The sequence below is a fragment of the Coenobita brevimanus genome, chromosome 72 (genome assembly GCF_032717465.1).
Source record: "Coenobita brevimanus isolate Jiangsu-jjx chromosome 72, ASM3271746v2, whole genome shotgun sequence".
Lineage (NCBI taxonomy): Eukaryota > Metazoa > Arthropoda > Malacostraca > Decapoda > Coenobitidae > Coenobita > Coenobita brevimanus.
Window position 1 is genome coordinate 3,578,333 of NC_137025.1, and position 15,049 is coordinate 3,593,381.

General features: G+C 39.1%; 1 protein-coding gene across 1 annotated transcript in view; it reads left to right on the forward strand.

The window, feature by feature from the left end:
- The first annotated feature begins 461 nt into the window (after window positions 1-461).
- Window positions 462-15,049, forward strand: part of LOC145407021 (uncharacterized) — a 77,220-nt gene continuing 62,632 nt past the window's right edge. The window contains exons 1-3 of the mRNA XM_080278037.1: window positions 462-511; window positions 6,339-6,417; window positions 14,578-14,622. Coding sequence (XP_080134163.1) covers window positions 6,351-6,417; window positions 14,578-14,622 — 112 coding nt within the window. The 5' untranslated portion in view covers window positions 462-511; window positions 6,339-6,350. The remainder of the gene's footprint in view (window positions 512-6,338; window positions 6,418-14,577; window positions 14,623-15,049) is intronic.

Below are 15,049 nucleotides of genomic sequence, written 5' to 3' on the forward strand. Positions count from 1 at the left end.
ACAATCAAGTATATAAAAAAGGAGCCGAATTTTGCTTGCAGGTGAAACAAACTATCATTTGGAAACAAATTTCGTACGGAAGCCTTGTACAAAATAAGTTTTATGCTTTATGTTTGGTGTGGTAGACTAATTTTTATTTTTAGTAAACAGGACGAGATTTTGCGGAAATACATCGTGGGACCGAATACAGGTAAGTGGGGTGAAGGAAAATGAGGCGACTCCATCATTGATGATGATTTGTTTACTATTGCTATCATAGAGGCACGTATCTCATATTTCGGACAGAATAATGCCACATGAATCCCTTAGAATTTTGGTATTTATATAAGATTAGTGTGCAGAATTATTACTGTAGTAGAAGCATGTACAGTGAATTAATCTCAGACTATTCACTATACATAGAATATGAGGAAAACACTATTGTTCCTGGTCTAAGATGAAGCTAAATTCAGACGCCGGGACGCCATATGCAGGAAAGGGTGGAGTCCTTATTATTTTGTAATTCCTCTCTGTGAGTATTTTAGCAGATGTGTTTGCATGTTTCGCAGCAACTATTTTATTACGTAATATACTTTGGACAGAAAGTGCTAAATAACGAAGAAGTTCTGGTTGTGAGCTCTTAATTATAAGGGTTTAACCCGCTGAACAATGACTCCAGGCCAAGAAAAAAAACTAATGATTGGCTGAATTATTTGTTGTAAAGGTATACAGGGTACTTATACAGCAAAAGAAGGTGGTATCGACATACACCATCCTCGGCAGATAGTTATATACAGGCAGTGTTTATAAATTCTTGGGTTTAGTTCAATATGCGGTAAACATAAGTTTTACTTTAAGCAGTAGAAGCATCTAACCAAATCAGTTCTTCTTGGTAGTCTGTTTTTCTGGAGGGGTATGTAGACGTTTCGGTAAATATCGGTTTTCTGCCCATACTGCTTTTTCCCACGAAACTTGGCTTTTCTGATGGATTTTGATGTGATTCATTCTATTTTGAGCATCATTTCTTTCGGAAATGACCGGATTTTGAGATATGATCCCCCCTCCCGTCTGCCTGCAATAATGGGGGATCTTTTGGGAATTGGGGGTTTTAGGGAGGGGAGAAACACAGCAAATGGTCATTTCTGACTGAAATGAAGCTGAAAACTGAATGAATCATACCAAAATCCATTGGAAAAAACCTAGGTTTCGTGGGTAAAATACAAAGCTCAAACTTATCCTAACCTAAAACCTAACTGAACCGAACCGAACCTAACCTAACCTAAAACCTAACCTAAAACCTAACCTAACCTAACCTAACTTAACCTAATAACTTAATCCAACCCAACCTAACCCAAACTGAAAGTAACCTGCTATTCAAACTTTATATCTTCTTACCTTACTCGTCAGATATGGGCACTGAACATATAGGGGCAAAACCCCGTGGGACCAAAGAAATTCAATGCTTGAATCGTTGTTTTCAAAGCACCTTCGAAAAATGCAGCCGGGAACCGAGGGATGCCTGCTGCACTGGACTGCCATATCTACTCTGATTTTGAAATGAAAGCGGTAGGTAGTGGGGGGAGCAGTGCAAACGCTGATTGGCTGTAGGTGATCTGGTGATGGCTGTGATTGGCTTGCTTCTCGCCAGTGTCGAGAGCTCAGTTTGAACCGAATTTCGTTGAGCCAGCAAGTCATTCTAGCTGGGTTGCAAGGGGGAGGATGGGATGGGGACACCAAAATATAATTATATCTTCCTTAAAACCACTTTGTGACGGAAGTGTATAAGGATAATGTTGATGAACTTGAGGAGATGAGTGTGTAGAACATAATAAAATTCATGGGAATGATTATGGGCTGAAAACCGATATTATCCGATGTTTCTTTGTTAATATTTCCCTATTGTTTTTAGCTGTTCCACTGTGCATTTGAAATTTTGGACCAAATTGGGCCAAGGCCCAGGCTTTAGGCCTGCCCCCCCCCCCAAGAAAAGAACATTTTTTTGCCATAACTCCATTCAAATTTGTCATTGACATGAAACCAAAACCTAAAGGTGCATCTTTTAAATCGATTTATCTATAGCCCGACTCCCTAATCCTGCAAAGGGTGGCCACAGACAAAAAGCCTCCAAGTCGCTCTGTTACCCACCATCAAGGGGGTCAGCCGCCAGTTAGTGGTAGGGGGATAAATGTCAGGTGGGTTAGATCTAAAATTTCAGATGGGCATAACATAATCAATTTTCACTCAATTTACTCCAAATTCCATATGTGACATCTTTGACTAGATATCCTGTTGCGTTTATACGTCAACACTAAATTAACTGCCTGGGATGGGCTTGCTGTGCCTTGACACCACTTCTTGTTTTCTGTTGTGTTTCTATTAGTCATAAAGTGCTTCTTGGTAAATTTTCGGAAAACAACATTTCTCCCTATCGAAACCAAAAATATTTTTTCTGGTCAATTTTAGTGTGATTTGAATGAATTTGACCTTCATTTTTGTTGGAATTTACTCGTTTTGGAGATAGGCCTACCCAAGCCTATCTCCAAAACGAGTGATTTCCGACAAAAATGAAGGTCAGATTCATTCAAATCACGTTAAAATTGACCAGAAAAAATATTTTTAGTTTAGAAATCGAGGACATGGTTTGACCCGTATATCCTAACTGGGGGGTGGACGAAGCCCCCCCCAAAACCCCCCATATTATTAACTAACCAAACCTAACATTAACCAAACCCAGCCTAACTTATTCTTACCTTAAATGTCGTCGGAGGAGAATGAGGTGGAATTTGCCTCAGTCCTCTAAACTCATATGCCTTCTGCTTCTTTGAATTTGTGTAACTTAAAATCCTTACAGTACCACTGATGAAGGTCCTGTCTATACTGTAGGTCACTTCCACACTTCGGTGAGGAAGGCAGAACATCTTGACTGCGAAGGAAATTCACACTTTCCTGATTATTCTTAAATAATAATGAGCAATGGCCTCGTATTCAGTCACAGCACACCCATTATAAGTGGAAGCCATCGTCGAACTGACTGAACTAAAGGATTTTGAAATTTGAAAATCTCCTAATGCTATCAATGATTTGATTGGTCTGCCTTGTGGCTTATATTAATTTCATTGGCCGTGACATCCGAGCATGTGCTGTATTAGCATGACGTCATGCCTGGGAGCTTCCCTGACAGGGAAGAAGACCGACGTGAAAGTTTGAATCTGAGAGGAGATCGATGGTAATATTATATAGGATTTTTACATTAAATATTCATTTCCAAAAACAAATGTGTAGTGGAAGAGATCCAGAATAACATGGTCTACAATGTGGTTGTTTAGATTTCTTGGATCGAGAAATGTAGTTTTCCAAAAGTTAACCTGCTTCTTTCTTCATCAGCAAATTTTTCTATATCTATGGCTTTTACTTTGGTCAGTCCCTGTATATTTAGCAGTTTTACGTTATAAATTGCTTTTTTTTTTCCATCTAATACTACTATGTGGTAGGTGGTGGTGACCATCATCCACTCACTTGATGCGGTGCTGCCTACTTCATCCCTAGCCTTTATCATTCTTTTTCTGTGCCTTCCCTCCTCTCTTCCTATTTCTCCCATCTTTCCTGTCACTTCTTATTGCTTCTCTTTCCTTTACAGGTGGCTTTACATTGAGTGACAAGCCAAATGGTTTCCTGTAAGCCAAGAAACCATTCACAACGCTGGGTAGTAACCATATAACCAAACCATACGTGCTCCCTACGTGTCAACAAGTGGGTTGGTGGAGGGTTAGTGCCCCTCCCCGTAAAACAAATAAAGTCAAATGGTCACCACTTATGGGATTATGGCGTCTGGCAATATACATACTGTATATATATATATATATATATATATATATATATATATATATACACACACACACACACACATGCACACACACATTATTTACATTATATGTACTGGTCTTTCTGCCTCTTAATACCACTTTCTTTCTGCCACTGTTGCCCTGAGTAATCTTCCAGGTCTGTGGAAATAACATTGTGTTACTGAAGATTGTATTCCGGTAATTCATTTATGACATCCAAATTATGCAAACATAATAATATTGTGTACTGTACTAAGGAGTAGCAAGTTAGGTTTGTTAACAGAAGTGATGTCCTATGGAGGGCAGTGGGATAGGTTAAATTAGGATAAATTAGGTTACGTTAAGGTAGGTCATGTTAGATAAGGATAATAGAGACAAATGATTAGTAATAGATTGACTTTGGCACTGAATCAGCCTGAGAGTCTGACATGGTGGGTGTCCACTTGCTGGAAATTGCATTTAAAACTGATACCCTAGGTTGTATGTATTGTTGATATGAAAATTATGCATTTCTACAGCTTTTCAAATCTAACGATGCTTATTGCAGTACAGGTATGGAGAAAAAAATGTAGTTGTAAATCCTGTGCATGGCAGCTCTTCTGCAATTTCACAGAAAATAATTTTAGGTCCTCCATGTTAGGGAGGATACAAAGAACATTAACTAGAATGGACCCAGCCCAAGTCAGATCCCATGAGGAGTATGCTGTCTGAGCATGGTCCCCATATAAGAGAAGGGACATTGATAGGAAGAAGTCCAAAGGAGGGCTACCAAACTGGTCCCTGAACTGCATGAGCAGCTCTACCACGAGAGACTGGCAGCCCTCAGGCTCACCACCCTTGAAGAGAAAACTTGATGTGACATGATTGAAGTGTACAAATTATTGAATGGGTATTGAAATATAGACAGTGGTCTGTTCTTCCACTTGGTTGAGAGGAACTCAAATATTGAGACAGGGGGACAGTGCTGGAAATTTGTCAAGCCTAAGTACAGGACCACAAAGAATACGGTAACTTCTTTGATGTGAGGATGGTAAATAAATAGTAAAGTCTGGTGGAGAGTGTGGTTAATAGCCTTCAGCGAAAATACTGTCAAGAATAGCATGACATCAGACTTAAATTATGAGAAGAGGCCACCTTTACTCAGTGCATGAGATAGGCCTATACTTGAATGCAAATTATGACAGAAAGCCAACTTAGGGGTACAGAACCTAACAGGGCTGCTGCTTCTAAGACCTCCAGTGAGTATAATTAACCATGCCATGCATAATTCATCATGACTGAGGTGAAAAATACACCAGAATTAATGTATGTGTTGTGTTTGACAGTAATTGCACATTTGATATTAATCTCATGACCATGTGGTGGTAAAGGTAAGTTTGATTATAAAGTACAGGTACCGGTAAATATTTTCATAACACTGTCAAGCAGGAGAAATCCTTACAGAAATAAGGGAAATCTTCATGGAGAATTGATCTCCTTATTTTGCAGTCTCTCTCTCTCTCTCTCTCCCCCCAAGCCCTTTGTGTGATTCGTTGAGTATTTGTTTAGTGCAATTTCAAGTTTTAATGTTTTCTAATTTCTCTTAAAAGTGGTGAATGGCATTTACAGAGCAATCTTTGATTACGGTACTGTATAGTCCCCAGCAGCATCAAAGACAGACGAATGCCATTTTTGGCACGAAATTACCCTTATTATTGCTGATTTATCAAAACCTAATGTAAATTTTCGTACCTAACCCAACCTAATACATATCCTAACCTGTCCCATATATACCTGGTAGTTATATTTTTATTGTTTAATGACAGATTCTCTTCATACTTGGAAATGCACTTCGATACACCTTTCAAAGTCACTGAATCAATTCATTTTTTTTTCTTTTTTTTTCTTTTATATACTATTTAAGAGGTGGTCCTATGTCTCCTTGAAGATTACTGAAATAAGATAAATTTGTGATACAATATTTGGTAAATACAGTACATTAAAACAATTAATATTTCATAAAATCAAGTTGATATACATTTCAAGGACAGCTGTCAAACCCCCCAATTTAAGAACATTTTGAAGATATAAAAAAAAAAAAAAAAACACTGAACGTATACGGTATGGTTATCTGAAAAACGTCAAATAATGTAGTGAACAAGTCATACAAAGAAATTTAGTTATACCAAATCATGGTCCTCAGATATTATAACTGGATAAACCGGATACCCCCCCCCCCCCTTTTTTTTTTTTTAAGGAACCTTGGGTGTGCAGCCAGAGCACGTATCTGGCTCAGGAAAGATACACACCCTTGCTCTACATAGTCCCGGGTCACTGTTGGGCACAGGGCCTTGGTGTACCAGAACTGATGGCTGATCATTCTTTCCAGCTACAGTTAATGAGTTTTGTGTAGAAAAGATGCTGAAATATGGATAGGAATATATGATGCAAGTGATACCAGTGTGAAGTTGAGAAGTACTCTATATTTAGTGCACAGTATTGTAAGTGGTGGCTATATCGAATGTCTGTTCTCCTCAGGTCGGTGTGAGGATGTCTCTCCCAACCAACTATCGGCAGGTAGCCATGATGGGACCTACCCCCACCCCAGGACCAACGCGTAAGTAACCCCATTCACACAGCATACTGTTTTACACTTATTCTCTCACGTTCAACATTTGGTTATGTAAGATATACCTGTAGCTAAGCCATGGGGTTCTGTAAATCAAGAGGCCAGATGTGGAATCACACATGAATTAATTAAAATTATTTTTTTAGTGGAGCTGCTAACCTTATATTGCTAATACATATCCTCGTACTATAAAGAGTAAAATTCAGATGTATAAGGAAAGCATGGAGGTGCCCCAAGATTTACCAGGAAATTATTAAAGTAGACAGTATCATATAGGTACTCAGCTGTAAAACCCCATGTTATAAACTAACTTAGCGTAGTATTGGTATTTATAATGAACATACTGTATTTAGTACTGGGACCAGGAATCACTGAGACATTATGAGTAAGCATCAGCATAGACATACATGACTAGACACAAGATGTGGAAGTGCAGCTGCCATGCAGGTGATTAAAATGTCCTTGTTTTATGTAATTACTGTAGTTTATTTAATTTTATATCCAAAGAGATAGGAGAGTCATGCTGTACTTCTCCCAAGTGCATTTGAACATGGGATATTGGTCAGGATTATGATGATGTGGTAGCCAGTCACTGGGGGTGTTTCTAGGAGGGAGCAGTATCCAATATTGTGACAACTTCAGAGGATTAAAAAAAAAATTAAGTAAGATAGCATGAGTTGTGTTTATCTTGACATGCAGTATTAGAGTTAGGTAGGTTTTAAAATTATTGTTAATACTGTACTGTATTACATCCAGTTATTGTAAGAATATTTTGCCCACCATCTCTGTCTCTGATACACTTTAATACAACCTCTCACAGATGATTGTTTAAGTAGATAATCAGAGTACAATAGGTGACCTGAATATATTGATTATAATGTAGTAATATGCATATTGAGAAAAAATTTAGCACTAAGGAGAACTTTTTCTACACAAAACCTTTATAAGGAAAACTGTCTGATGTATTTTCATTAATGCAGAGAGTTTATTAGAAAAAGCCTGGATAATGGAGACATGACTGAGGGAAATGTGGGTACAGTAATATTTTGGTAATGTACTGTAGGCTAGTTGAGGCTCTGGTGTAATGCCAGTGCTCCCCGAGCTCTTCCCTTCCCTTCAGCCAGACTTACAAGGTTTGTGGTTTTTGTGTCATTAACTTGAATCTGCTTTTAAGATCCCCCAACCCTGCTGACTGAGTGCCTGTTTGTTTTCCTCCTGAGCATATTTTTGATCTTTCAGCTGTGGCTCAGATACTAACATTGAATGACAAGTATTTAAGGAAGTGGCTTGAACAGCATTATATACATTTCCTCTAATGATGTAATGAAATATGCCCCCTTTTTTTATTATTATTATATAGGCTGCCCCTTGAGCTCATAAATCTATCTACGGTATATACTGTACTGCCTGCTGCTTATCATGGGCATTATTCTTATGCCACTGTAACAGACCAGACATACCTTGGATTTTGATGGCCTGTGTGTGTGTGTGTGTGTGTGTGTGTGTGTGTGTGTGTGTGTGTGTGTGTGTGTGTGTGTGTGTGTGTGTGTACACCCATTTAAACCTCTGTAATGAGGCCAAGCACTCTGGCTGCCAGATGGGTAGGAAATGCATAATGAATGGCATGCCACACACATGCCTATCATGAATGTAATTACTCACAGACAACCAGACATACTTAGGCTTAATGACCATTGACACTTAAAACTTCATGGTACATTCTGACATAACTGCTTATCATTGTATCACTCCATTCATCATTTCATTCATAACAGACATAACTGATTTACTTAAGCAGTCAGAAGATAAGGGGTGGGGGGACACCATTAAGACTGAGGTGAAAAGGAGTAAGGAGAAAGCTACTTTTTGTCATGAAGTAGGAATGTAGCAGCGTAGTGGTGACCTGGCAGAAAAAAAAGGGCTTATGAAAGTGAAGTTTTGTTCAGATGGTATGAATAACTGTGTTACATTGTCAGTTATCCTTTATTAACCCTTAAATGCCTGACTATTTATAGCGCCATTGCTCCCTCATTACAGGAATCTTTCCGAAAATAGCCTGTTTTCAAACCTTAACATCTCGGAAACTATAGCAGTTGGGGAAACAAATTAAAGACAGTAGTACTCACAAATTCCTCTTCTTGCAAATGTAAGTATCCCCAGGTCTGTAGATCATCACGTCAGTGAGTAATGACGTGACGAAGAGCAGTAATATTTGGCATGAGAGATAGGCTGTATTCGTGTGTTAGCATGTGCCCCTGATTTTGGCTTCGCCCTCAACATGATATCTTCTCCATTACGAGATAAACTAGATACAGCAGTGTCCAAGGCACACCTTGTGGCACTATCACTGAGTCCTTTCCTAGTATCCTTGGAAAGAGGCTTGGCAGGGGTGGATGAAACAAAAGTCAACGTGAGGCAGGAACGGAATTGGGCAAGAAGGATTTAGAAAACATCGTCATACCTCTGACAAAATCACAGAGACGACTGAGGTATGGTTGGCTTGGCTGGTGGGAGTCCCTCACTAGCTTTTGTTGATGAGATAAAGTGGCGGCCACTTCAAACTGTGCTGGGAAAACAAGTGCGGTTCCTACCGGCACCTGGCAGCCTCGCCCACCTCTTTTGTGTCAGTCCATACCAACAACCGGCAGTTAGGGTTAAGTGTAGTTAATTTATATGTACCAATGTACAGTATGTTGTGGAATGAAAACTGTTCAATACAATGAAGAGCATCTATGATTGTAGCAAAACAGACATGTTGAAGGGTAGGTAGATGTTTGAATACCTGATTGAATATTAGTGGTGGAGTGAGACAAGGGTGTGATTTACAGAGTACCTAGCTACATATTCATGAGAGGCCAAACCAAGTGTTGTTGAAAGGGGAGTGAAGATGGTCATGGACAGTAGGCTTGGAATATTTCAAAGTTTTTGCTTGAAGCTGTAGTGTTTGATAAAAGTGAATGAGATTATGGACACGATTTAGACTACGTAATAGGTGGATGGCTACCATCAACCCTGGGAGGTATGGGAGGTACTACAATGAAGGTTTAGTGCAATGTCAAAGTACTAACTCTGTAACTAATTCCATGATTGTTACTCTTAGGCAAGATAGTCAGCCACTAGTAGGTTGAACTAGTTTTCATGTTGAGACTAACAGTTTTACAAATCTTATTAACACATCTTAAATTACTCTTCTTCCCATTAGCTGCCAGCAGCTGTTTGGAAGAAATTTAAATAACTGGCTTCGGCACTTTGTTTAGCTTCTAGTCCATAGAAAACACCATTATAGCATGGTCAGCATCAGTATGGGGATTCTGTAAAAGGCGGCATGGCATAGTATTTACTGGCATGTCTGTAAGTATGGAAAAAGTGACTCATAGTGTGATGTGTTGGTAAATAAAGAGAAACTTTATTAGGTGGAAGAATTTAAGTGCCCTATTGCTGTGATGGAAAAGGAGTTAAAGTGTAAAGAAATTGGAGAGTAAAGTGATTTAACCCCTAAAGACTGATGTCTGATGGTTGTCATTTTTGGGACCTGCTACGTCAAGTCCTAATACCGACGATCACAGACAGGCTGAATATATATATATATATATAGACAATATGTTTATGTATAGTAAATCCCTGTTTTTCACGGTGTGGATGTTCTGCCAAAACCACGCGAAACGTCAAATTGTGAAGTTAAGAATCAATGGGAAAAATAAAGGAGCATTCCTGTGGGACATGTACCTACCCTATCAGAAGGTACTATAACACCAAACAGGTCCTACCCATGAAGAGTGTTTACTAGTGCTAAAACAGCATAACACAATAAACTTGTTCCTGAAAAGACATTAAAGCTGTTATAAAGAGCTGCAACACCAAAAATCCTTACCAGAAATAAAATGAAGACTGGCTTGAGTGGCAGGTGAAGGAGTGTTGAGGGTAGATGGGCTAGTTACTAGGTGACATGAGCCTCTCTGGGGAAGCCCCATCACCTATGCTGAAGCCCTCGAAGTTTGAACTCAGGCTCCAGCACCTCCACTTCCTCTCTGTCCATTTCTCCTCCTTCATCCACTCCTGCTGGCACGTCCAAGTCTTGCAGAATAGCAGTCACATTCTGTCTTTCATGAAAATATCATGTGATCCGAGCTTGTCTCTGCTCCTTTGTGTTTCTGTTGTAGACGGCCATCACTTGAGACTCCAGATCACTCAAGGTCGATAGGATGTTGGTAGCCTCAGGCATAGTCCTGGTGTATGCATCAAAGGTGGTTGCCATGTCGGTTATGATGGACAGGGTAGTCGCAAGATGGCTGCCAACAAATGAGCATCAGTATGCGTCGTTGGCTGCCGGCTGGGAGCATTGAATTGTGGGGAAATTCGTTAATTGTAAGAACTCGGAAACTTTTTTTTTGCGCGAGATACGAGGCATTGAAGTAAAATGTGTCCAGATACGAGGATTCACTGTATATACAGTATATATATTATTGTGGTAGGTGGGGGCGCTCACCATCCACTCACTCAATGTAGTGCTGCTCTCGGGTGTCTGCCCTGTCCTCTCCTCCATCCTTCTTTTATTCCTTCATTCTTTCCTCGTCCTTCTGCCTACGAGTGACTTTACACTCCCTCCTCTGTCTTTCATTCCTTCATTCTTTCCTCCTCCTTCTGCCTATGGGTGACTCTACACTGAGTGACAAGCCAAATGGTTTCCTGTACACCAGGAAACTATTTACTATGCTGGGTGGTAACCATAGAACCAAATTTTGGGGCCTGGTGGTTTAGTGGGTAATTATTGTGCTCCAATTGGATTGAGCCGGTGAAGGTTTATATCCAAGGGGTGGTTGGGGTTTATTGCTCACTTAATGCCACTCAGGGATGAATGAGGTTGGTCACTCTCATCTTAAATGTCGGGACCAGCTGCCTAGCCCCAGGCTCCTGCGCTCCTCTTGGGGCAACGTAGGATTGGATGATGGATGGATGGATGGATATATATATATTATATATATATACAGTATATATATTTATATATTGTTTATATGTACATATATATATATATATATATATATATATATATATATATATATATAGATATATTTATATATTGTTTATCTGTACATATATCTATATATATCTATCTATCTATATATATATATATCTATATTTATATATTATTTACATATACATATATATATATATATATCTATATATATATATATATATATATATATATATATATATATATATCGCTTTTTTTTTTTCTGTGCTCATTCTCTCTACTTTTCCTATTACACTCAGTAGACAAATGCCCCTGTGATTACCACACACTTCTTTTTCCCCTTTTCCTTTGTACGGGGAAATAATTATACCTGACTTCCAATCCTCTGGGACTATACCTTCCTCCCAGGCCAATCTGCATGTCTTCCACACCCAGTCTACTACTATCTCTTCCCAGTGCTTCAGCATTTCACCACACACTCCATCAATTCATGGGGCTTTCCCCATTTTGACTTTCTTCATTGCTTCCATGACATCTGCCTACTGATTTCTAACACTCTTCTCACCTCCCTTCTTCTCCCAGCCATTCCCCAGCATTACTTCTATTCTCTATGTTCAACAGTTCCTTAAAGTGCTCTCTCCAGCTACAGTACTCACTTTTTCTTCCTTCTCCACTCACAGTCTACCATTTTTATCTTTCACTCCCCGACTAACTTCTTTATCACCCTGTCTGTCTCCCTTTACCACTTTCCAGAACATTTTCTTACATTCCCTCCAATTTGCACTCAAATTCCTTCCAAATTCCTCATCCACTCTCTTCTTACTCTCTCTTACTAATCTTTTCATTTCTCTCTTCCTCTCTACATATAACTCTCTCTCTTCTGTCTCCCCACTTCCTCCATGTCCCTACTTCCCATCCACTTACTGTATGCTTTCTTTTTTTGCACTACAGCTTGCTTCACCTCTTCATTCCACCATGCTGTTCCTTGCACCCCCTTTCCTCTTCTCTTCACCCTACACACCACCTCACATGCAGCACAGCTTTCTTCTGCGAATATCTTGCACACACCTCCCACCTCCCCCATCTGCTCCAAATCATACCCAATTGTTCCTCCTCTTGTCTCTTATAGTTTGCCTTCTTTCCATCCCCTTGCAACCTATATATAGCATATCTAGATCTATATACAGTATATACGTATATACTCTATATACAACATATCTAAATGTATACATACACTCTGTAGGCTATATTTATATAAAGGTCTTGCCATTGGGACATCGGGTAGGGAGCAGTGTAGAGGGCTTGGCACTGGAGGTGTAAGCTTTATTAATTAAAAAAAATCTCTCCTAAGCTGAATAAATTGCAGTATTCTTGCAATACAGCAGATCCTTGTTATACAACAAACTGGCATACGATGAATTGCTTATAAAGTTAAGACTTTTTTCAACGCATAATAGAATTTTCGCTTATACAATGATTTTGATCCCATACGAAGCCTCGCTAGTTGATATATGGTACCATTTTTTGCTTACACAATTGCCCTCACACAAGCCAATTGTCATTTATTTGTTTGAAGATGGTATTTGCTTATTTTTTTTGGTGGTAAGCAGCAAATGGTGTGCAGTGAAGTGAAATGACAACCACTACAGGTGAGTTGGAAACTTGTTTTTAGACTATGTTGGGTGGGTAACCCTTGGCCAAAAACAAATTCCCATTGAACTCGTTCTATTTTGACTCAGTATATGATAAATTGTTATGCAGTGAATTTTTTTCATATGCATTCTCATTACAAAATGAGGGCATGCTGTATTTAGAATGCAGTATTAAAAGTATCATTGTACCGAAAGGATTAAGAATTAAGAGAGAACTATAGTATATATTAACTCGTTTCAGTGAGGGGTCCATTCTTCTCAAATATAGTTGTCTGATGGTGACTAGAATTGGGTAGAAAAGTTGTCATCAGGCTGTAGGGCTTACTTTAGACCTTAAGTTACATAGTACTCTTGTACTGCTACTTTCGGTCAGTAAGAGACCTAAAGGCCTGAGATAAACATTTATTCATATGCCACTCAGTCACTATGTCACCTTTGTTCACTCATTCCTCACTCACTCATATTCAGTCAGCCACCTTACTCACTCATCTCATGACTCACTCACTCACTCACATATCCATACACAAGTTGAGCAGCAGCCACAATACTGCAACCTAGCTTCTACTCTGCAGCTAACAATATCTTCTGCTGTTTTGCTTTTTCAGCATCCAAGAGCTGTTTTCTTTTTATTATTAATTATTTGGTTACAGTCTTTGTATAGATTTTCAGGCCATTTTCTCTGCTTTGTGTGTGGTGATATTACAGTACTGATGATGAGTTATTTGGTTTCCTACATTTGCACGGTGTTAACCCTTGTGTATATCTATCGTAAGACTTCACATGCTCAAGGTCACGTGAGAACAGTGCATGGAGGGCCAGGCTAGGGGAATGATCCACTGTTTTAGTCACTGGAATATTATTGGTTTAAATTGTAAACACCAAAATGCTCTTTTCAGTTGGTTTACTAATAGTTTTAGTCCTAGTAAAATAGACAGCTTAATTTAGATAAGTTCCATGTTTTTCAGTATAATTTTTCAGTGCTAGGTAGATTTATGTGAATGATAAAAGAAGTACATTATTAAGAATAAGTAGAGTGTACAGTATTTTTCAATGTATTTTTACAAAAGATAGATTTGGTTGTCCTGAGTGCAGGAGCTTGCATGCTGAACAGTTAATTTGCTTATTGGCTTTTGCATTCACAATTAACAAGCCCGAGGATTGGGCAGACCAAGCAGCCAGCCTGGTGGTGCTCTTTCATGTTCATTTGTTTTTGACGTATGTGAACTCTTGCACCCCTGCTCACTAGACACCCTGGTGTATAACAGGCAAACAGCTTGGCTATTTTGGTTGTAGAGTCACAGAGTCTGGAGGCTTGCACTGTATGTTAGAATATGTTTAAGATGATGGTGTTAGGTTGGTCATGCTGCAGCTTATGGACAGTTAGTACGTCAGTGTACAGCGCAGGCCTCATTCACTGGCTGGACCTAGAGCCAAAATGTCGGAGTTGTCGAGTCATACCACAGGGCCTCTAGCGCTCACCAGCTTCTTCATCCCATTGACCGCTTGCCTGTCTGTCTCCTGTAGATGTTTACATGCCCGCGTCACCTATGATGAGCAACATCCTCAAAGGTCAGTCGCTTCTCTCACTGTTTGTGCTAATCTCATGCAGCCGGCATCACTTTATGCTAATATTCTTCTGACCCCGCTACTCAACACTGTTCAGCTTTCACGTGCATCCGGACAGACTCGTTACATTTTTATTGTAGACTGCTTGCTCATTGTTAATTGTTTTCTAAATGCTTTTTTTTCTGCTTACTAAGAGACTTAGACAGGTCTATAATTTATAGTAGCATGGTCAGCTGAAAATTAGTGATGTGTGCCCCTTAGCATATAAGAGATATACATAAGCATGTCATAAGAGGGTGGTTGCTGCCATTAGTCTCCATTATTAATAAATTGCCACAGAAAGCACTCTCTAATAATTTTATTTCACTGATAGTTTTCATTATTCATAATTACATTTTTTATAATACAATCTGATACAGTATTAGTTAAA